The 25,227-nt window shown below is 40.3% G+C and overlaps 1 protein-coding gene across 1 annotated transcript in view; it reads left to right on the plus strand.

Annotated features, from left to right (window-relative positions):
* The first annotated feature begins 3,450 nt into the window (after nucleotides 1-3,450).
* rin3 (Ras and Rab interactor 3) overlaps nucleotides 3,451-25,227 on the plus strand; it is a 36,050-nt gene continuing 14,273 nt past the window's right edge. Inside the window, exons 1-6 of the mRNA XM_023274094.3 lie at nucleotides 3,451-3,790; nucleotides 9,088-9,634; nucleotides 11,255-11,366; nucleotides 11,516-11,588; nucleotides 14,451-14,542; nucleotides 17,499-18,555. Of these exons, the coding sequence (XP_023129862.1) occupies nucleotides 3,756-3,790; nucleotides 9,088-9,634; nucleotides 11,255-11,366; nucleotides 11,516-11,588; nucleotides 14,451-14,542; nucleotides 17,499-18,555 (1,916 nt within the window). The 5' untranslated portion in view covers nucleotides 3,451-3,755. The remainder of the gene's footprint in view (nucleotides 3,791-9,087; nucleotides 9,635-11,254; nucleotides 11,367-11,515; nucleotides 11,589-14,450; nucleotides 14,543-17,498; nucleotides 18,556-25,227) is intronic.

Consider the following 25,227-nt stretch of genomic DNA (forward strand, 5'->3'; position numbering starts at 1 on the left):
CCTACTGGGTTTTATTCTGTCTGTCTCCATGAGGAGCAAACTGTAGATCAGACAGCTGCTCCACTCGTTCATCACTCCACATTCATCATCAGCAGTAAAGACTGTCGAAACACAGTCAAATCCTGCAGCCAGCTCCTGGTAAACAAATGAATCACCTAAATCAACCGCTCAGTGACTGTTTCAGCTAAAATAGACCAGAGTGGATGGGTTCAGAAAGCAGATAAAAGATGAAGTAGTGGTTAGAAATCTACTCAGAAGCACCGCAGTGGGCTTCCAGCACAGCATATGGTGGCCTCTAACTGACACAAATACTACCCATCATATTCTCACCAAGAGCTGCCAAGTACAGCAGAGAGCAACACAAATGTCTTACACAGTTTAAAACATTACATATATTATAATAAAAATATATGTAATATAAAATATAGACGACAGCAGTGATATATTTTGGGACTGAATCTTTTTAAAAAATCAGCCTGAAAGGAGGAATCATCCAGCACACACTGAACAGACGCTGAAAATCACTGATCTGACACCAAATCCATGTACAATAATTTATGCACCGGCGTACAAAACCACACGGCCCATGAGTCATTAAACATAAAAAACACCCAGCACGAGTCCAGCTTTGCATTAATTCCATTAACCCTCCTGTTGTCCTCATTTATGGGCACCAAAAAATATTGTTTCCTTGTCTGAAAAAAAAATCCAAAAATTCAGCAAAAAAATTCCCCAAATTTCTGAAAATTTGCAAAACCTTCAGGAAGAAAATGCCAATAATTCCTTAAAACTTTCCCTTAAAAGTTTTATTTTTTAAAAAAATCCCCAAATTTGGCAAGAAAATTCTTGTAAATATTTTCAAAAAATGAGTAAAAATCTTCCAAAAAAATGCTAAAAATATCTAAAGTGATTATATATATATCAGTAAAATTTCTAATAGTTTCTTTAAGAACATTCACATAAAAATCAACCAAAATCCAACGAATTTCACTGGATTTTGGTTGATTTTTTTGTGTGAATGTTCTTAAGAAACATTTTTAACATTTCTTTTTTTCCACCAAAAAATGTTCAAAAATTTCCCAAAAATGTTGAAAATGTGGACATCAGAAGTTCGACTGTGAATTTTATTTTTTTTTTTCCACATTTTTAAACTTTAAAACGGGTCAATTTTGACCCGAAGGATGACACGAGGGTTAATTGCATTAATTTACATGCTCTGATAACCACATATGTGTGCACACATTAATAAAGACTGATGAGAACACATCAGATTTAACTTCATTTTATATATATCTGACATATCAGTCACGTTAATTTCGTTGCTTCTCAGTCTTCACTTCTCTGGTAGTACCTATGGTGGTTAGCAGTTCCTCACTCCCCTGAGATCCAGAGAGCATCAGCATGTGTGACGCTGGTCAGATGTCAGTTGACATCTAAAGCTACACTTCCATTAGAATCTGTAGTCAGCACACATTACAGTAAAACAGAACAATGTGTTCTCAGACAAACAGAGAGAGAGCCAAGATAAAACAGTGAACTGCTTCACACACAGATGTGTTGAAGGATGAGTCTGCTGCATTAGTTCCACCAAACCTTTATTTTAATGTAAACCTTTGAGATGCCACTTTAAACTTGCACTAATCAATAATTTAATATTAACAGTGGCGAGAATAATTAAGTGCCATATGAGCAAGATTGCTGTAAATGAACCCACTAAGAATTAATGTTCTGCAGTATCTCTCAGTGTTACTTTTCATCCTCATGCTGCTCATTGTTTTGGTTTTACAAATGGAAAGCTTAGCTCTCAGCAATGTATTTAAAGAAGTGAAATTAAACTTTACATTATTTGCCCAACCCCAAACAGAACAGCCAATGAAGTATGAGCCTATCTATAATAGTACTGAGCAGCTAAATATCCAGACTTTTGTCAAAAGCTGGCGGACGCTTAAAGAGCTGAACTATGAGTGAATACTGGACTTAGATTTAGCAGGAGAACAGAAGCAGGACTCTAAATGAACAATAGTGTCTAAATAGGCAACTATTTGCTCACACAATTACCACAAGAACTTTTAAAGGTGCTCATATGTCACTGCTGAGTGGAGAGTTTACTCCATTGCCCCCACAGGCCACAGGAATCAATAGATGTAGCTTTACAGCTAACCTGATCAATATTTTCATTGATATTGCACTAAAACAACTCCATTAGGTGATGATATCACTTTTTTTTGTTTTAATAGTCCAGCTACTAGTCCCCAGGAAAGTCTATGTAAGAGAATTAATGCAGCTTTAATCAATCTTTAGTTAGGCCAGATTTACAACCTTCGCTAGGATTATATAACCGTCCAGATCAGCATCACTGTGCATAGTTGTTACCATGGTGGTGTTTTAATGATCTACGCTCCCTCCTGATGGCAACGCTGTGATGAAACTACAGCTACAGAACCACTGATCATGTTTGTTGGTGTGTAGTCGGGTTTGTTTTCATTTTCCAGGCTGTAGCTCTACTTTAAGGAGGGCCTGTGATGCTCATATGCTGTCTATGGTAATGTTCTGGATCACAGCTCCCTCCTGTGGCTGCTTAGCGCCGCTGAAAACATGCATGAAGTCACTTCACCTGAATCGTCACGCTCAGCAGAGCAGAGACAGAGCGAGAACATGTAGGGTCAGCGGTGTTCACACAGGAAGCAGCTGCACAGTCACCACACATGGCTGCACTGTAGCGGCATGGGAGTGTGTTCATGTGTGTGTGTTCGTGTGTGTTCAGGTGTGTGTGATGACATGTCCATGCTTCCACACATCTGTAGGCTTTACAGTAAAAGCAGCTTGAGAGCTCTGGGACCAACAGCCCATCAGAGCAGTTATTTTTCTGTGTTTTTAACAGAAATGTAAATGAACCAAAGGCAGAAGGACCTTCTGACCAGGCTGCTGTAAATCCTGCAAACATTTTTTGTTTCTGATTAACATTAATATTTAATGCCTGTAATCATTTTATCTGGGTTTGATCTTTGCATGCGTTTTACTGTGAAAGACTCACTTCAGTCTAACCCTATCAGCTTCTAGAAAAAGAACACTTGAGGGATTCTGCATGAGAGAAGAGACATGCATGTGAGAGGAGGAGGGGAAGACGAGAACCCAGAGCAGTGGGTTTATGTTGTGAATGTAACGGGGGAGGTGAGATGAAGTGGTGAGATATGAGGCAGAGCAGAGGGGAGGCAGAAAAGACTGAAGCCTGCACTGAACATGACGCTGAGCATTCCACACTTTGAATGGGGGAGCATCTGGAAAACTTTAAGAGGAGAGGGGAGGGGAGAAGGAAAGAGAGGAGGAGGCTAGAACATGTAGGCCACACATACGGGATGTCAGTGGATCATGTTACTGTGAGTGTTTATGAGATAAAAAGGCGTGACCCTCTTTGCAAAAGGAGACAAGAGTGAAAATGATGAACTTTAAAAGGAGCAGCGCTGTAGAATGAGAAGGCATTCATGCAGCACACAGGAGACACAGTGTGTCAGAGAGCAGGGGAAGTCTGACCAAAGTGCTCGGCCTCTTCCTGCCTCACCATCAGCTCAGGAAGTCGAAGCAGAAACAGAGGGGAGGGCTGACACTCACAAACATATTTTCCCTTTGCCTTTTAGTTTCTCCTTATTCAGCCCTGCTCCGATCAACAGGAGGAAGAAAGAGGGGGGCAGATAGGAGGCGGGGTTTTAGATGGAGCTCAGAGCAGCTCAGCAGTCAAACAGTCAATCTGTGGAAATATGATGGAGGCCAGCGTCGTTTCCCAGGACACAAGGTGAGTCTGTGAGGGGTCGACGTGGCTGAGTGGGAGTACAGTACAGGAGCTGGTTTCTGACCGGGCAGGGGACGCTGGAATGGTCCCGGCAGGGAGAGGGAGTCGGGGGTCGAAAGCCACACAGCCAGAGCAGGAAAAACAGATGTGGTGACTCACTGACTGATATATAGGTCAGTGGCTTCTCACAGATTTAGAAATCCACTGCTTTGGTGTTGTTTTACCAAATCACATCTGAAAAACATCGATTTCAAGGCGGAATGGGGTTCTCTATTATCAGTTTGTTTCAAAAATTTTGCCTTTTTTAATTTTTCACTATTTCTGTGGAAGAATCTGAGTGGTTGAAAATTCATGAAACTCCTGAAAAAGGGCAGATCAGACCATGATTAGAAAGCATCTTTGATTTCAGAAAAAATACTTGTATCAAATGAATATTTCAGTTTAACTACCTCAAGTTTGTACATTGTTCAGTGGTGATATTAAGGACAGATGTCATTTAGGATTCTTTTGCTTGTCAGTCTTGATGAACTGAAGCTGTGAAAATTTTTTCCAAGTTCAGTCTGAGCAACTTTTGGTGCATTGTTTTGTGTAACAAATCAATTCTAAACTAAGATAACATTTTAAATGTGTTTATTTTATTGCTCAAAGAACTAGTTCCAGCATTTTAATGCCTTTTAGTAATGAAAAGTATATATTATGTAAGAATGGTATCTTAAATAGCGGTGACCTGTTTCACAATAGGGAAATCTGCTTAATGCTATTTAAAATAATATAAATACAAGTAAAATGCCAAATCTAAAGAATAGAAATGGTCAGACTGTTCATATATACAGCCACACATGTAACATTTGCTACAGTATAAATATACATACGCATACATACATACTCAGAAATGAAACATACGCTGGAAGAAAAGCAGAGAAAGTTCATGTTAGGTGAAGCAAAGCCAGTAGAGCATGAACTATTCTGACTCTTAAGAGTCAGTTTCAGTTGTGGCATATTAAAATATTACTATACTATACTGTACTGTAGTATACTATACTGTACTGTACTATACTGTACTGTACTGTACTGTACTGTACTGTACTGTACTATACTATACTATACTATACTATACTATACTATACTATACTATACTATACTATACTATACTATACTTTAAAGTATCAGAGTATAAAACTAACTCTACATTGTATTAAATAATTATTATATCAACCTATTAATAGTCTTTAAATGTTTTTGTTTGGGATGGAGCTTATTAGAACTCTTCTATATATTACTGAACAGTTCAGTCCATAAGAATATATGTGATGGAGTAAAAACACAATATTATGTACTTTTTATGTTGTGGAATAGATGTGTAAAATGACGTTAATTAGCAAATACTTTAGTAAAATGCCTTTCTGTCAAATTTGTACTTTAAGACATCCATCCATCCATTATCTAAACACTGTTTAACCCTCTGTAGGGTCATGGAGGGCTGGAGTCTATCCCAGCTGACTGGAGCCACCGAGCCACCCTACTTTATTACAGTACTTGAATAAATGTGCTTAATTTCTTTCCAGCGCTGAGCACAGTCATGCAGTGTTATCCCCAGAGCTGTTCACTTCACATAATTGACCCTTTAGCAGGATAGTATTTAACATCTTCCTGGCTGTAACAATACATGAGCAGTAAAAGTAAGTGTCTCATATTTCTAAACAGTGCAGAAAACCTAAGTCACTAAGAACTCTGTCTGAGGGTTTTACTGGCAGCCTTCTCTTGCACTGCCATCACAGCTCTAAAATTTAGCTGACCTGATGGTTATTCTACTCCTTTCCTGTGAGCCAGCACAAACAGGCCTGTTAGATTGGAGTCATGTGATTTCCTCAGTTTGGTGAAGAAATTCTTTTTAATAACTCATCTACTTATGTACTGTATTCTCTTCATGAGAACTTTTGGTGGTCAGTTCACCGGAATAACAAAGACACTTCCATTTACCACAGACAGACAGACAGACAGACAGACAGACAGACAGACAGACAGACAGACAGACAGACAGACAGACAGACAGACAGACAGACAGACAGACAGACAGATAGATAGATTATAAGAAAAGAAAATGTTGAAAAGTTGTTGTGCAATGTTGCATTTATTTTATTGATCCAGTGTGGTTTTTATTTGCTCAGAGCCTGCAGTTGAGCTGAATATTCACTGATTTTTTTTTTTTTTTTTTTTTTTGCTTAATCACTGTTGTTTGCAGCTGATTCATTCACAGCTTCAAAGCTGTGTTTTGCAGGATGGGGTCCAAACTGTATTTTTTGGAATTATTTAAATGTGTCATGTAGAATAAAGTGATTTACTTGAAATGTCACATTAAAGATGAGTTGGTTTAAGGGTTAGAATCAAGAATTCTTTTTGCTTTTCTTGCTTTTGGCTCTGATAAATGCTCTCGTATTGGTGAATTTTATAAAGAAAGATATTTAGCATTTAAAACCTACCGGTAGTTTTGGGGTTTCACAGTGTTCGTAGCAATGGTTCCTTCAAAGTAAGTCTCTGTTGAAACAAAAACCCTTTAGACCTCAGCTTCCAATGGTATTTCTTTGGCAGAAAGTATTTAAAAACTTCATGTATGATCATCCAGAACAGCTGAGGTAAAGGGATTTTTCAAAAATGGGGCATTATAGGCTAAAACTAGCTACGTAACCAGTTAGCTCTGAAGATACTGGAGAAATCCTGCTTCCTGTTGTTGTTTTTGTGTTTGTTTGTTCTCTTTGACCCTGACATCTACTGCACACTTCCTTGTCTGTCCTGTCATAGCAGTGATTAGCTGCTGGCTATCAGGGTCCAGGGTGGATGTTAAGGTTGGCTGCAGTGGTTTCCCACTATACAGAAGTCTGTTAGTCTCCAGGTCAAACACAAAGAAAAAGAGAGAGATAGCAGAAGCTCGGTTGCCAAAAACACCCTGTTAGGTCACTGTACTGATGTAATATACACAGACTTTGCCAACAACATGGATATTATCTGCTGTTTTCTGCATTAGCTGGATAACTTCACCCATCTGAACAGCTGTTAAAGTGTCTGAAAGCTCACTGGTCCCACTGTTTTCTTATAAAAGCCTGGATTTTGTACTGTGGGCAAACACAGCTTTTATAATCAATATAAAAAAGAGTAAACATCAACATGTGGAGGTATCTAGCAAACTGCTGGTCACATCTAACTAGACGTGGCATACAAATGAATCAGATATAAACCATGTTGTCATAGTCACCTTCTTAGCTATTTAAAGCCCAACCACCAGACCACTGGGGCTGTTGTTTCTGTTCTGACTGCTGCTGCAACAAATGGTAGGAAATGCTGCAACCTGCCATGTAGCTGGTTGCTTCACATAACAGAATAGTTATCATGATCTCAGCTTCTATCACTCCAAAAACTAAATCATCCCTTCATATTCCCATGTGACCACACTGCTTCCTCTAACAATGCCTGTCTGATGGAGCTCTTTAGCATCTTTCAGCTCATTTTGGTGATCTTACATCAAGGTTGTTTCCAGCTGATTCCAGTGCTAAAGCTCTAATAAACCCTCTGACCATTGCAGTTCATCATTAGGTGGTGTTAGGAAGAAACAACCTTTACATCACCAACTCTAACAGGTGACAGTACGTCAACATTAGGCTGCTTTACACTGCAGGAAATTGCGGTTCCTTTTTAAGGCAGCCCGAACCTTTTTGGGTTTCCTATAGAACCTCTCTAAGGGTTACTGTCACAGGAGAAAAAAGGACCAACTCCAGGGTAGACACTTTTCAGCAACCCTGAAACCTAAGAGGCTGATTGGTTAAAATCTTGGAAGGCACACTTTAATCCACAGAGGACAACAAGCACCATGTTTCTGTTCTTTCAAAGTCCATGTCAAGTAGAAGTCTCTTCTCAGACACCACCATCAATTTATCCTGTAGACAAACACAACAAACTGGAATTATATTCAGTAACTGCTATTTGTTACTCCACAAAGGAGCACAGCGGAGTTAAATGACAATCGGCGTACATTTGTCTGTCTGGCTGTCAGTCCGTTTACAACATTACTCAGAAATGAACCAACAGATTTGGATGAAATTTTCAGGGAAGGTTAGAAATGACAAGGACCAAGTGATTAGATTTTGGCAGTGATGCAGCTTATAGTCTGGATCCACGGATTTGTTAAAGATTTCTGCATGGCGTCACTGTAACCATGACAAGTGAACACTACGTCAGCTGCCTGCTGATGATCACATGATTGTGATCCTACTACAAATCCACTGCTGAGGACTTATCAGGACTTATCCAGAAATGATCCAAGGAACAACTGATTAAATTGTGGGGGTGTTTCTGAGTCCCAACAATTCCTGCCGCCCGCTACATATTTAGGTCATGTGATTTGGTATCCGTACATAACGTGCACATGGAAAACACACACCTGTGTTCAGCGCAAGGTCATTTTGTTTGTGGGTACATCTATATTAAATGGACACATTCTATGGTGCCGTCATTTCTGATCATCAATAACTAATAAACAAATGCTGCACTTCTGACAATGCCATATGGAGGAATGAGCAGCCTTGGAGGAGTACTGCTCTCTGAATGCTTTTGTAGTTGTTATTTTGGTGCCTTCCGAGTTAACGCATAGACTGTATAAGACAGAAACATTCTATTTATACAGTCTATGAGTTGAAGCTCTTGTCTACACTGAAATAGAAACAGAAGGACTGAAAGAGCTGATTAAGTAGCTGTTCCTGTAAATGTTTATACCGGGTACTCCTGCAGGGAAAAGCAACCTGTTGTGTTTCTGACTTCTTCTGCTGCCCTGGAGTGAAAAACTGTCCATTAAGCAGCTTTAAAGACTTACACATTCAGCAGGAACAAACAAGACTGAGGGCCACAAACAGAAACCTGTGGAGTGTTAGGAAATGAGCTCACACATTTCTGATTTTAGTGTTTTCATGGAACTAGTTGAAAATGCATGAAATCTAAATTATTCCAGTCCTTAGGTTGATGTAAAATAAGGGCAGAGCAGCTTTCTGTTTAGTGCCATAAAGCAACCTCTGTTAGTGTAAAACAATGTAGGACGTTCCCTAAAGCAAACTGATTTCCCAACAACAGCTTCAGTTATTCTCAGTAATGAAACACATCATGTGTCACAAACCTCATGCGGTTAAAGTTAAAGTCCAGCCAGTGTTCCTGCAGTCGACTTCTGCTGACTAGTTTGTGAAGGTGAGGTGTTATACAGATGAATGCTTCATATGTCATTTCCACTGCTGACCTTTAGCCTTGTTTTGTCTTTGCAGCCACTCAGGCCCTCTGCCAGGAGGACTTGACACTCCATCCATCCCCTCATCCTCTCCCCTGCCTCCTCCTTCGCTGCCCTCCAACCCTCCAGCCAGACCATGTCGACCCAAACCACCACCTCCTGCCCTGAAGTCCTCCCAGCTCCCCTCTCGGCCTCCTTTACCTCCTTCTGGCCCTCCATCCCTCCCTCCTCCTCTCCCTCCTGTCCCTGCGCCGTCTCCCTCCCTCTCCTCCAACCCTCCCCTCCCATCTCTTCCTCCCCCTCTATCTCCCATTCTGGTCTCTCCTTCTCCACTGCTCTCCCCCCAGCCACCAGCCGTCTCCTCTGATCTGACTCCCTCTTCTCCTCTTCCTCCTCCATTATCTCCTACATCATGCTCTTCCTTGTCACTCCCTCCTCTATCTCCTCATGTGATCCCACCATCCTCACCAGTGCCTCCATCGCTGAGTTTTATGGATCGGCTGGTTGGAAGCACCACTGTGTGGCAGCCCAAAGGACTCAGCCAAGACCAGAGCACCAGTATACTGGAGAAAGAGACAGCTGGGGTGAGACACACTCCTGGACACTTAAAAATCAAACCTCTCCGACTCTTGGATGTTTGATGGCAATCAGTTGCTTGTCTCCTGCTCCATGATACTCTATAAACTTTGACACTTTTCTATAATTCTCTAATGGTTCCATCTGTGAAACGATATTAACTAAAGGATATATACAGATATACGGTTACCAGATATGTATTTGAATTTATGTTCATGACTTTATATGCAGCTGATTAGTTCTAGAGGAACTGGCTGAATCAAAGTTGTACATTTAAAGAAGTAGTTCAACATTGTGGGGAATCAGTTATGTGTTTAATTTGAAGTTCGATGAGACATAAAGTTTGTAGAGATGTAGAGCAAGATCACGTTTAGCTTAGCTTAGTGTAAAGACTGGAAATAGAGGGAAACAGCTAGCATTCGCCAGAGTGTAAAATACCTCATAGACACTACCGTTCAAAAGTTTGGGGTCACTCAGACCATTTCATGTTTTCCATGAAAACTCTCACTTTTATTCATGTACTAACATAACTGCACAAGGGTTTTCTAATCATCAATGAGCCTTTCAACACCATTAGCTAACACAATGTAGCATTAGAACACAGGAGTGATGGTTGCTGGAAAGGTTCCTCTGTACCCCTATGGAGATATTCCATTAAAAATCAGCTGTTTCCAGCTACAATAGTCATTTACCACATTAACAATGTCTACACTGGATTTATCATTCATTTAATGTTATCTACACTGAAAAAAAATGCTTTTCTTTCAAAAATCAGGACATTTCTAAGTGACCCCAAACTTTTGAACAGTAGTGTGAATCTTAAAGCAGCAGCAGGACGAAGTCAGACAATAGCAACAACAGCAAACAAAAGAGGAAGCTAAGCTCCTCCCACCCCATGAACACATGCTTCTAACACAGAAATAGTCCAGCTAAAAGTCAGCATTCATTCATTAGTGGCTTTATCCAGGATTCAAACCATACTGAAAGTCCTCTGGTTACTGCAGTTCCACATCCTCTGTCATTGTGTGCTACAGTCACATGATCTGGGTGAAAAGCTATGCTATTGGCTGAATTCTCCCATCACAGGTTAGATGTTTCAAAAGCCTGAAAACAAAGCCCAAAGGAGGTCTTTCCTCTCAGAAGGACTTGAATCACAATATGCCAATATTTGCCCAGTAATGACAAATGAATATTAAAAGTCCTGTCCCTGCTTTAAGTTTAGTAAATAACAAGATACATCTCATCTGTTTGACTGCACAGACACAGAGCAGTAAAAGCAGTCATTTGTGGTTTTAAGGTAAGTTACATGGTTTTCTGGTTTCGTCACAGAGAGGTTGCTAAGCAACCAGCAGAGAGGCTGGGATTGCAGTTGTCTTTAATTACATAGTTCGTTCCAGGACTCTCCACTTGTGGATCATTTTTTTAAAAGAAATTACTGGACACTGGATTAGTAATTTGGGAAGCTGCAGCACAAAAGCTCCAGTTGTGTTGTTTAATTCAGTGGTTTATCAAAATGTTTTGCAAAAACTAATTAATTCTTGTATATTTGTATTTCTCAAATGTGAATCAGTATTTTACTGTTCATCCCCTGACCTCAGAGTTATTCCTGCTCTTGTTTACATTTGCAGGCATTCCTGGTTCACAGTACAGAGGACAAGGCCACAGTGATATCAGTACGCATGCCTGATGAGCACACAGCACCGCCTGTACACAATCTGCTGGTCAAACATCACAAGAAGTGTACGTGTTACACACTACAGCAGCTTCTTCCTCTCACAGCCACTATTAAAACAAGAGATAGTGGAACGCTAATGGAAGATTTGCATGGTTGAACACAGATAACATGGCAGAGTAGTTACTGATTTACTTTAAATTGTTTTCTGTCTCAGTTGTTCACTTAGATGGTTCCTCTCTGGTTTTTGATGACATCTTCAAACTCATCTCCCTCTACTGTTCTAGCAGGTAAAATATACGTGTATATGCATGTACATAAAAATACCATGTACTGCCATGTGTACAACATGGACTACATACATGTATATACACTACCAGTCAAAGGTTGGACATACCTTCTCATTTAATGTTGTTCTTTATTTTCATGACTATTTTCATTGTAGATTCTCACTGAAGGCATCAAAACTATGAATGAACACATATGGAATTATGTAGTAAACAAAAAAATGTGAAATAAGTCAAAACATGTTTTATATTTTAGATTCATCAAATGATTCAATTTGAATTAAAAATTGCCAATAATGACTCAAAATCTGTCAAAAATAACTTGTAAAACAATTTGAAATTAGTTCAAAATGACTGGAAACCTGTTCAAAGCTACTCAGAATTTCCCAAAACATGTTAAAAATGGTCCAAAATTACTCAAAACATGTCCAAAATGTGTTAAATCTTCTTGTAAATGACCCAAAAGAAGTCCCAAATAACCCTAAACAAGTCCCAAAAAACCTCAGAATGTATTCAAAATGATTGAATTTGTCCAAACAAATTAAAATTTGCCAATAGTGACTCAAATTCAGTCCAAAATAACTTGTAAAAGAAGTGAAAATTTGTCCAAAACTACTTTAATTGCAGTAAATAAATTGAAATTTTTCTATAATGAATAGAAACTTCAGTTTAGTGACTGGAAATGTGTCCTAAATTACTCAAAAATCATCTAAACTGACTCAAACTTTATCCATTATGAGTAAATATTTGTCTATAATGACTTGAAACCTGTTCAAAACTACTCAAAAGTTCTCAAAACATGTTAGAAATGGTCCAAAATTTGTTCAATCTTGTCCCAAATGTTTCAAAAGTAGTCCCAGATAACTCTGAACAAGTCCCAAGAAACTCAAAGTTTGTTCAAAACGATTCAGTTTGAATGAAACAAAATGCCAATAATGACTCAAAATCTGTCCGTTAGATCTTTGCTCTGATTCCTGCTTGGCATTCTCTGGATGAGCTTCATGAGGTAGAACCTGAAATGGTTCTCCAACAGTCTTGAAGGAGTTCCAGAGATGCTGAGCTCTTGTTGGTCCTTTTTCCTTCACTCTGTGTCCATCTCATCCCAAACCATCTGGATTGGGTTCAGGTCAGGTGACTGTGGAGGCCAGGTCATCTCCATCATCTCCTTCTTGGTCAGATAGTCCTTCCACAGCCTGGAGGTGTGTTTGGGGTCATTGTCCTGTTGAAAATAAATAATGGTCCAACTAAACCAAACCAGATGGGATGTCATGTTGCTGCAGGATGCTGTGGTAGCCATGCTGGTTCAGAGTTCCTTCAGTTTGGAATAAATCCCCAACATTGTCACCAGCAAAGCACCCCACACCAACACACCTCCTCCTCCATGCTTCATGGTGGGAACCATGCATGTAGAGACCATCTGTTCACCTTCTCTGGTCTCACAAAGACACACTGGGTGGAACCAAAGATCTCACATTTGGACTCATCACACCAAAGCCCAGATCTCCACTGGTCTAATGTCCATTCCTGGTGTTTCTGGGCCCAAACTAATCTCTTCTGCTTGTTGCTTTTCCTTAGTAGTGGTTTCTGAGCAGCTATTGGACCATAAAGGCCTGATTGGTTCAGTCTCCTTTGAACAGCTGATGTAGAGATGTGTCTGCTACTAGAACTCTGGGGCATTTATCTGGACTCTAACCTGAGCTGCTGTTAACTTTCCATTTCTGAGGCTGGAGACTGGGATGAACTTCTCCTCAGCAGCAGAGGAGACTCTTGGTCTTCCTTTCCTGGGGAGGTCCTCATGGGAGCCAGTTTGGTCGTAGCGCTGAATGGTTTTAGAGACTGCACTTGGAGATACATTCAGATTCCTGGTAGGTTCCTGGGTACTTCCTAGAAGGTTCCTGGTAGGTTTCTAGATAGTTCCTAGATGGTTCCTTGAGGATTCATTCAAAGTTCTTGAAATATTCCTGATGGACTGACCTTGATATGTTAAAGTAATAATGGACTGTCTTGTAGGTTCCTGGGCAGTTCCTAGATGGCTCCTGGGTAGTTCCTAGATGGTTCTTCATAAGTTCCTGGGTAGTTCCTAGATGGTTCCTTGAGGATACATTCAAAGTTTTTTCAATTTTCCAGACTGACTGACCTTCAGTTCCTATAGTAATCATGGACTGTCATTTCTCTTAGCTGATTGGTTCTTGCCATAATATGGATTCTAACATTTGTCAAATAGGGCTGCCAACTGTGGACCAACCTGACTTCTGCACAACACAACTGATGGTCCCAACCCCATTAAGAAGGAAGAAATTCCACAAATGAACCTTGACAAGGAACACCTGTGAAGTGAAACCATTTCAGGTTCTACCTCATGAAGCTCATCCAGAGAATAACAAGAGTGTTCAAAGCAGGAATCAAAGCACAGAATCTAAAATATAAAACATGTTTTGACTTATTTCACACTTTTTTGTTTACTAAATAATTCCATATGTGTTCATTCATAGTTTTGATGCCTTCAGTGAGAATCTACAATGGAAATAAAGAAAAACCATTGAATGAGAAGATGTGTCCAAACTAAAGACTGGTTGTGTATGCACAGAGTTATGCTCATCAGCACTTCAGTCATGCATAGGCTACTCTAAATATCACACATATCAAATATCATACATGTTAAATAAGCATACATACATCAACACGCATCCCTCCATACATATAGTACACATCCACATGTAACATGGAAATCATACGGCATATATGTCTATAAAAATACACACACATACACAGAAGCACAAAAAAACATCCCTGAACAATGTCAGAGTATTATAACTGCTTGCTTACATTCAATGCTCATGTTTGCTAATTTAATCCACCAATCAGGGACATCCTGGCTGTACCACTGAGGTTACCCCAGGCCATTACCACAGCAACTAAGAGAGAGGAGCTGGAGGTCATCTCTGCTTTGGGTGCAGGTACATAAATCTACATCATTAGTGCATTAAAGCTGGTCACTGAAACACGGGCAGGAAATCGAAATGTATCATGATTCTATTCAGCAAAAATGTCTAAAGCAAAAAATATAAATATATATGAACAAATGCATCTTAGAATACATGCAGACATAGAAAACATTCTGACACACTCTCACACAACAATTTAAATATAACTAAGAAGAAAACAGCATGACTATCCACGTAGAGGAACACTTCCACATTTCTGTGTTCTATCTATGAGATTAACATCTCTCTGGTGTTTTTCTGCTAAATATGAGGCTGCAGTTCAAAGATGATTGGCTTCGCTTAGGGTAAACACTGAACGATACATTACGGGTCCAAAGACTGCTGAATCTACATTCTTTCACCCCCAATCAATCAATCAATCAATCAATCAATCAATCAATCAAAACAAAAGTTTGTTTCATCTGTACAAGTACTATCATGTAAATTTGACTTCTTTTAGTGTTGCCGGGTGTGTTGACTTCCTGAAGTCTCTGCAGGGTGTCAGGAAACTGCAGAAAGTCCCGAAAGTCTAATTAGTTTTGGCATCTGTCTGTCTGTCTGTCTGTCTGTCTGTCTGTCTGTCTGTCTGTCTGTCTGTCTGTCTGTCTGTCTGTCTGTCTGTCTGTCTGTCTGTCTGTCTGTCTGCAACATTACTCAAAAACAGACTAAGTGATTTGGATGAAATTTCCAGGGAAGGTCAGAAATGACACAAGGACCAAGTGATTAGATTTTGGCAGTGATGCAGCTTATAGTCTGGATCCACGGATTTGTTAAAGATTTCTGTATCATTGCCAGATAGCAGCACGGCGTCACTGTAATTATGACAACAAGTGAACACTATGTCAGCTGCCTGCTGATGATCACATGATTGTGATCCTACTACAAATCCACCACTGAGGACTTATCAGGACTTATCCATCAGAAATGATCCAAGGAACAACTGATTAAATTGTGGGGGTGTTTCTTAGTCCCATCAATTCCCGCCACCCGCTACATATTCAGGTCACGTGATTCAGTATTCGTACATAACGTACACATGCATAAGTGTACTCACCATGAGGTCATTTTTTATTAAAGATTTCCTCCTTTGGAAATGATACAACAGCTGAGCAGCCTTGGTGGAGGACTGCACTCTCTGAGTGCTTTTCTTGTTTGTAATTTTTTTTCTCCTATTGATGTATGTAGAAAGCCAGTAGGAAGTTAGCCAGCCAGCAGTAGACGATGCTCTGTGGACCAAACAGTGCAGAAGCATGAGGAAACCTGCAGAGGCTTCTTTGTTGTATGGAACAACATCATGAGAATGAGTGGGCTGCAGTCTTTAAATGCATCACTCCCTCTCTTATTAAATTCATCACTGCAGGATCAATATGTTTACCAACTCTACCAACTGCAAGCTGCAGCAGCTTTCAGCATCACATTGCAATTTATCCAGGAACTGCCCATTTCATTCCTGTAAAAGATCAATGAAGTATCTATCTATGATTCATCCAATTTAAAGTCCAGTATGTATGTCAGCAAATAGCACTGATCTTGACATTTAACTCTCAGCATATTTCCTTGACCCTTTGTTTGATCCTTCAATTTAATGAGCTGGATTACAAAAAAATCCATCCTGCCAGGTTTGTGGCCGATTCACGGTTGGTCGGACCAGTCAGCACCCTATGATTAACTATTGGAACCTAAAGTCATGTTTGAAGTGTTTGTTGGCCTGTGATCGACAGTAATAGACAAATGGCTCATCCAGTTATCTGCAACTATTTCTTCAAATTAATATCCTTTTCTAAGCAGCTTCAAAGCATGCCTTGGTTCTGTCTTTCACTTTCCCCACCAGCGAGTATGTGAGGCTCTATTTGGGTCCACAAGATATTCATTTCATCATCTACCAAACTCCATGAGAGTCAGCACAGACCCCTCCATGGACGTACATGTGCATCCAAAAATTTATGTCAACACAAAGGGAAATAGTGCACATGCTCAGCAGTGGTGTGTGTGAGCAGAATCCATAGATATAATCTCCTGTGCATGCTTATTTTTCTTCCTGCTCGGGCCTCTTGCCAGGTCATCATTGTAAATGAGAAATTGTTCTCAACTGAGCTTACCTGGTAAAATAAAGAATTTATAGAACAAAGTACTCCAAAGGGACTCCGACTGACTGGAAAAGTAATACAATAATGACAACTATGTGCAGAAGGTACATTTGGTACCAATAACTCCTTTTGTTAAAAAGCCACTTAAGGTCAAAATGAACGGTCAAGCTCAGTCCAACAGTCAGATGTGATTATATAATGCGACAGATGACAAAGGGAAACAAAAAAAAAACAAAACACATGATCACAATCAGGAAATTCACTGTAAATTGGATTTTTAAAAAGAACAAAACAACTTTCTTAACCCTCCTGCTGGTTTCATTTGCAGGCACCAAAAAATATTGTTTCCTTCTCTGAAAAAAAATCCAAAAAATCCCCAAATTTCTGAAAATTTGCAAAACCTTCAGGAAGAAAATTCCAATAATTCTTTAAGAGTTTTTTTTTTTAAATCCCCCAAATTTGGCAAGAAAATTGTTGTAAATATTTTCAAAAAATAGGTAAAAATCTTCCAAAAAATCTTAAAAATATCTAAAGTGATTACATATATATATCAGTAAAGCTTCACATACTTTCTTTAAGAACATTCACATAAAAATCAACCAAAATCCAGCGAATTTCGCTGGATTTTGATAGATTTTTATGTGAATGTTCTTAAAGAAACATTTTCAGCATTTCTTTTTTCCACCAAAAAATGTTCAAAGATTCCCCCAAAATGTTGAAAATGTGGACATCAGAAGTTTCACTGTGAAAATATTGTTTTTTTCCACATTTTCAAACTTTAAAACGAGTCAATTTGACCCGCAGGACGACACGAGGGTTAACACTGACTTCCTGTGTTACAGATTTCTGGTCATCTGATCTGAACCATCCAGCTCAGAACCAGGACCTGGTTCTGGATCAGAGCCACACCACTCAGCTTAGCGTGTTCCTGCACATCAACCCAGTGATTGTAGAGGAGAGGCCGGACAAAGACCTGAACCCTCCTTCTACCTCCAGACCTGAAGCCACGACCATTCAGAACATCACCACCTCCATGCAGAACGGAGAAACCTCACCCAAAGTCACCCCACAGGTCAAAGGTCAGACTAAAACCACATCCAACCAGGAGATCAAGTACAAGCGCCCCCCACCCCGACCCCCCAGCCTGGGCTCGGGGTCTGGGATGGGCCTCCTCTTCTCCTCTCCCCCCTCGCTGCAAACGTTACCCTCTGCAAGCCCAGAAGCCGAGAAAAAAGAGGAAGGAAGGGGAGGAGTGGGGGAGAGAGAAGAGAGGAAGTCAGTGTCAACATCACCTCCTCCGCTGAGGCCTCCTGTCCCCCCGCAGAGTCGAGCTGCTCCCCCTCTACCTCCTGCTCCTCTCCGTCGCACCTCCTCCAGGAAAAGCACCGACCGAGAGGTAGGAGAGGGGACGGAGAGAGAGAAGGGACAAAATCCTGCAAAGAAAACTGAGAGAGAGGGGGGAGGAGAGAGAGGAAAGCAGAAAATGGGAAGTAAACCAGGTCTGCTGGGTGAACAAGAGAACAGTAGTCAGCATCAAGAGGAGGAGGCGAGCAAGGACAGAGAACAGAGAGACAGAGACGATGAGAGGGAGGAAAAAGAGGTGAAAACTGACAAAGAGGACAAACTAAAATCTGGCTCCCAGCACCCACCGCTGGGAAAGAAACCGTCCCGTCCAGTCCCTCCTCCCAGGACCAAACCCTGTTCCCCAGAATCACCTGCAGGATTAGCCAATCAGAGCCCTGGGATGAGAATACCTCCTCCATCCCCAGCACGGCGACCAGATGTGTCACTGTATTCACCACAGGGGGGCGCTGTGCTGGCAACAGACCCGGACTCCCTCTCCACCAGCAGCACCGAGGAGGAAGCAGAGCTGAACCAGGAACAGGAACAAAACCACAAGTAGGTTTGGACCCATGGAGGTATTAACAGAGATCATTTAACTACTTAGCATGGCCACAGACTTTTCTCAGTGGTCATTTGCTGCATTGCAATTTTTTAAAAGTATCTCCTTTGGTCAACAAAGCACCTAAACCTCCATTATAAAACATCTGTATTACACCTCCATGTCGAGTTCTTTTATCAGGAAGTCAACAGAAATCAGAAAATCTCCTCTTTTTCCCATTAACCTCCATTATTTACATTAACGTTCAAAAGTTAAGGGTCACTTCGAGATGTCCTTATTTTTGAAATAAAAGCAGTTTTTTTTTATTAAGATAACATTAAATGAATGATAAATCCAGTGTAGACATTGTTAATGTGGTAAATGACTATTGTAGCTGGAAACAGCTGATTTTTAATGGAATATCTCCATAGAGGTACAGAGGAACATTTCCAGCAACCATCACTCCTGTGTTCTAATGCTACATTTCAATTCAATTCAATTTTATTTATATAGCGCCAATTACGGTCAAATTGTCTCGAGACGCTTTACAGAACCCATATGCCTGACCCCCAGAGCAAGCCAAAAGGCGACAGTGGCAAGGAAAACACCCTTTTAACAGGGAAAAAAACCTCGAGCAGAACCCGGCTCTAATGTGGGGGGACCCATCTGCCTGCTGGCCGGGCGGGTTGAGAGGGACAGAAGAGGTAGAGAGATAGAGATAGAGGGGTAGAGATAGAGATAGAGGGATACAGATAGAGGGGTAGAGATAGAGGGGTAGAGGTAGAGATAGAGGGATACAGATAGAGGGGTAGCGATAGAGAGGTGGGGGGTGGGACACAAGGACCATAAAACACAGCCACACATCTGAAGCATCCAGCATCCAGCTCTGGGACCAGGGACACTCGGAGAAAGGACACAGAAAGAAACAGAGTGAATGTAATGCAATAATGGTATATATAGTAAAGACATAGGTAGTTAGAGAAGGGCTCAGTGCATCCAGAGAGGTTCCCCAGCAGCCTAGGCCTATAGCAGCATAACTAGGGGCAAACTAAAGGGACGTCAAGAGGGGAAGTCAGTTGTGCAAATGAAAACACCAGCTCACCCCGTCAGGGTCACCCAGTCAGCCCTAACTATAAGCTTTGTCGAAAAGGAAGGTTTTAAGCCTGGTCTTAAAAGTAGAGAGGGTGTCCGCCTCCCGAACCCAAACTGGGAGCTGGTTCCACAGGAGAGGTGCCTGATAACTGAAGGCTCTGCCTCCCATTCTACTTTTAGAGATTCTAGGAACAACAAGTAAGCCTGCAGTCTGAGAGCGAAGAGTTCTGCTAGGGTAATATGGTACTATCAGATCTTTAAGATATGATGGAGATTGGTTGTTAAGAGCTTTATATGTCAGAAGAAGGATTTTGAATTCTATTCTAGATTTAACAGGGAGCCAATGAAGAGAAACCAATATAGGAGAAATATGATCTCTCTTGCTAACTCCCGTCAGTACTCTGGCTGCAGCGTTTTGGATCAGCTGTAGATGTTTCAGAGAGCTATTGGGACAACCTGATAATAAGGAATTACAGTAGTCAAGCCTAGAAGTAACAAATGCATGGACTAGTTTTTCTGCATCACTCTGAGACAGGATGTTCCTGATTTTCACAATATTTCTCAGGTGGAAAAAGGAAGTCCTACAGATTTGTTTTATGTGCGAGTTAAAGGACATGTCCTGGTCAAAGATAACACCGAGGTTCCTCACAGTAGTACTGGAGGCCAATGTAATGCCATCCAGAGTAACTATATGCTTTGAAAGCAATTCTCTAAGATGTTTGGGGCCAAATACAATGACTTCAGTCTTGTCTGAATTTAGTAGTAAGAAATTATAGGTCATCCAGGTCTTTATGTCCTTAAGACAATCTTGCAGTCTAGCTAGCTGATTAGTTTCATTTGGCTTCATAGATAAATACAATTGAGTGTCGTCAGCATAACAATGGAAATTAATACAGTGCTTCCTAATAATGTTGCCTAAGGGAAGCATGTATAATGTGAACAGTATTGGTCCTAAGACAGAACCCTGAGGAACTCCATGATTAACCCTAGTATGCTCAGAAGAGTCATTGTTGACATGCACAAACTGGAACCTGTCTGATAAGTAGGATTTAAACCAGTCCAGTGCTGTCCCTTTAATGCCAATAGAATGTTCTCGTCGCTGTAATAAAAGTTTGTGGTCGATTGTATCGAATGCTGCACTAAGGTCCAATAAAATAAGTATAGAGACCAGTCCATTATCTGACGCTATGAGAAGGTCATTAGTAACTTTCACCAGAGCTGTTTCTGTGCTATGATGCACTCTGAAGCCTGACTGAAACTCTTCAAACAGGCTATTCCTTTGTAAATGTTCATATAATTGATTTGCAACTGTTCTTTCCAGAATTTTAGAGAGAAATGGGAGGTTGGAAATTGGTCTATAGTTGGCTAAAACATCTGGATCTAGAGTGGGCTTTTTAAGTAAAGGTTTGATTACAGCAACCTTAAAAGCCTGTGGTACATAACCTGTTACTAGAGAGAGATTAATCAGATCTAACATTGAGGAATTAATTAAAGGTAAAGCCTCCTTGAACAGTCTAGTTGGGATAGGATCTAAAAGACATGTTGATGGTTTGGATGTAGAAACTATTGAAATGAGTTCAGAGAGATGTATGGGGGTGAAAAATTCTAAATATCCATCTGGTCTTACAGCCAATTCTAAAGTGTCTGTACTCGATGATACATCTGTGACATTTGCAGGAAGGGCCAGATTAATTTTTTCTCTAATCGTAATAATTTTATTTGTAAAGAAGCTCATGAAGTTGTTACTGCTCAAAGCTAAAGGAATACAAGTTTCAACAGAGCTCTGACTCTTTGTCAGCCTGGCTACAGTGCTGAAGAGAAACCTGGGGTTGTTCTTGTTTTCCTCTATTAAAGATGAATAATATGTTGTCCTGGCATTACGAAGAGCTTTTTTATAAATTACTAGACTTTTTTTTCAAGCTACATAAACTTCCTCTAAATTAGTGGAGTACCACTTCCTTTCCAGCTTTCGGGACGCCTGCTTTAAAGTCCGCAGCTGGGAATTATACCAAGGAGCAGGTCCTCTCTGAGATAGAACTTTCTTTTTTACAGGTGCAACACTATCAAGTGTTGTACGCAGTGAGGCTGCAGCATTATTAACAATATAATCCACTTCTGTGGGGGTAAAATTATAATATTTCCCTTCCATTATATCAGTAAGTGGTGCTGGACTAAATAGAGAGGGTATTATTTCCTTAAATTTAGTCACCGAATTGTGAGACAGACATCTACTGTAATGATATTTATTCTTAACTCCTATACAATCTATTGTTGTAAATTGAAATGTTATCATAAAATGGTCAGAAAGAAGAGGGTTCCGGGGAAATACTGTTAACTGTTTGATTTCTATGCCATAAGTCAGAACGAGGTCAAGGGTATGATTAAAACTATGAGTTGGTTTATTTACATGTTGAGAAAACCCAATTGAGTCTAATATTGAATTAAAAGCAGTCGTAAGGCTGTCACTGTCCACGTCAACATGAATGTTGAAGTCACCCACAATAATGACTTTATCTGAGCTGAGCACTAAATCAGATAAAAAGTCTGAGAATTGAGATAAAAACTCAGAGTAAGGAGCAGGAGGACGATATACAACAACAAATAAAACTGGTTTCTGAGCTTTTAAATCTGGATGAGAGAGACTGAGAGTAAGATTTTCAAATGAACTGTAACTAGGTTTAGGTCTCTGGTTCATTTTTAAGCTAGAGAGGTAAATTGCTGCCACTCCTCCTCCTCGGCCCGTGATTCGAGGAACATGACAGTTAGTATGACTAGTAGGAGTTGATTCATTTAGACTAACATATTCTTCCTGCTGCAACCAGGTTTCAGTCAAACAGAACAAATCAATCTGGTTATCAGTTATCAAATCATTTACTAACAGAGATTTAGACGAGAGAGATCTAATATTTAACAGACCACATTTAATTGTCCTGTTTCTTCGCTCAGTTGAAATAGTGGTATTAATTTTAATTAGATTTTTATGGTTACTATGTCTTTTGTTTAGTTTTGATTTGCTTAATTTATTGAATTTTGGTGGTCGGGGGACAGACACAGTCTCAATAAAGCTAAGTGATTTACTGGAGGGTGACAGCTGAGAGGAAACTGCAGAGAGGTGTGGAAGACTACAACTCTGCATCCTGGTCTGAACTCTGGGTTGTCATGCTTTAGGAGTTCTAATAAAATCAGCCATATTTCTAGAAATGAGAGCTGCACCAGCCAACGTGGGATGGATGCCGTCTCTCCTAATCAGACCAGGTTTTCCCCAGAAAGAGCTCCAATTGTCTATAAAGCCAACGTCGTTTGCAGTACACCACGTAGACGACCAGCGGCGAAACGATGCCATACGGCTAAACATATCATCGCTTATCAGATCAGGCAGGGGTCCAGAGAAAACTACGGAGTCCGACATGGTTTTGGCAAAGTTACACACCGATGCCACACTAACTTTGGTGACCTCCGATTGGCGTAACCGGGTGTCATTACCGCCGACATGAATAACAATCTTACTGTATTTACGATTATCTTTAGCCAGCAGTTTCAAATTTGCTTCTATGTCGCCCGCTCTGGCTCCTGGGAGGCATTTTACTATGGTCGCTGGTGTCGCTAGCTTCACGTTTCTGACTACGGAGCTGCCAATGATCAGAGTTGGTTTCTCAGCGGGTGTGTCGTTGAGTGGGGAAAAACGATTAGAAACGTGAAGCGGTTTGTGGTGTGCCGGGACAGCGGGCTTGAGCTTAGGACTACGTTTCCTACGAACTGTCACCCAGCTACCCTGACTTCCCGGCTGCTCGGGAGCTGCTAGGGGACGGCTAGCAGAAGCTACACTAGCAGCTATATTATTGCGGTCCGCACCGGCTAAGGGAGCCTGGCTAACAGCTAGCGGGGTGTTTTCCATGGTGCGGAGCCGCGCTTCCAATTCAGAGAGCCTCGCCTCCAAAGCTACAAACAGACTGCATTTATTACAGGTATCATTATCACTAAAGGAGGCAGAGGAGTAACTAAACATGTGACACACTGAGCAGGAAAGAGAAGGAGAGGAAGAGGGAGAAGCCATGCTAACTGCTAAGTGCTAGGCTAGCGGACAGAGATAACAGATTAACTTAGAATTAAGTACTGAGAGGGTGCGTTAAGAAAACGAGTGTATGTTACGATTCAAATATTACCGCTACACACAGATTTAATGAATATCAAATTAGATGGAGTGGATAAGCTACAACATTCACAGAACACAACACAGCGCTACAACAGGAAGTGACGCAATACGCTCACCGTAACGTCAGACGTCAGCAGGGAGAAACATCCAAAACATCCAGAAACATTGTGTTAGCTAATGGTGTTGAAAGGCTCATTGATGATTAGAAAACCCTTGTGCAGTTATGTTAGCACATGAATAAAAGTGGGAGTTTTGTCTGAGTGACCCCAACTTTAGAACGGTAGTCTATCAGTAGACAGGACACCTCCAACCACAAACAAAGCGTTTTTTTTGTTTTTTTGTAGTATGAATTTGGAATCTATGGAGGTTTCATGTTTGTAAATCTTCCCCAAAGTGAGTTTCACTTCCACGACAAGCCAATCAGCTGTGGGAGGTAAGGGAGTGGCCATGGAGAGTTCGCCAGTCGACCACCATCTACAGATCTACACACCAGTTCAACCATGCTGGTAATGTGTACCGGCTGTTTTTCTTGGTATTCGGTGTCCTTTTGGAAATTCTGTCATCTCAAGGATACAAGATCATTACCATTTTAAAAAACCATTTTACCATATCATAGTCAGAATATAATGATCAGAGAGTTTAAAAAAAAAACCATCTTAATAATGTGGAAAAATATGATAAAATTATTCTACAGTTTGATTTCATGACAAAAATGGAAAACACAAACCTGGAGACAAGACAACCACTGATGTTAAAAAAAAAAAAAACATTTTTAAAACACTAAAATGTCTCAAATTATTCATTTTAAACAAGTTTAATATGTATGACATAAAATAATGCAAATTATGAAAATGGATGAATTTTAGGAAAAACATACATTCATTAAAATCCACACAGACATATAATTAATAATCTCTTTCATCTTTACAGGAGACCCAAACGTCTGAGTATTGAGCAAAAGTTCCACATGAATTTTATTATTGTCCGAACCCCCACAGCTGGTTATCACATGATATATGAAACATGAAATATTCTTTTAAAATTTACTAAACATTTTGAGCAATATGTATCAATTGTTTGAGTTTTTCGGGAAGAAACTATTTGAAATAATACCTCTCCTTCAGATACAGTCGCTGTGATTGTAGTTTATTTAGTATTTTTATTAATTCTATTAGTCCACCTGAATGTTTCTGACTTTCATCTGACTGTAACTGTGATCCTGTATTGGTGATATTATTTGGTCTAATTAATCCTCTGAGCTGAACTGTACCTTTATTGGGGCTGTGATCTCTCATAAATCTCCACAGGCTCCTGGTGTGAACAGGCTGTGCTGGTAGAAGGGTAAAGTAATGGTCCACAGATCACAGAGTGTCTACAAAGGAACACAACATTTAGACATCTGGAACTGAACCATAGAGGATTTTACTTTATGATCAAAATGACA

This window comes from Amphiprion ocellaris, chromosome 20 (genome assembly GCF_022539595.1).
Source record: "Amphiprion ocellaris isolate individual 3 ecotype Okinawa chromosome 20, ASM2253959v1, whole genome shotgun sequence".
Lineage (NCBI taxonomy): Eukaryota > Metazoa > Chordata > Actinopteri > Pomacentridae > Amphiprion > Amphiprion ocellaris.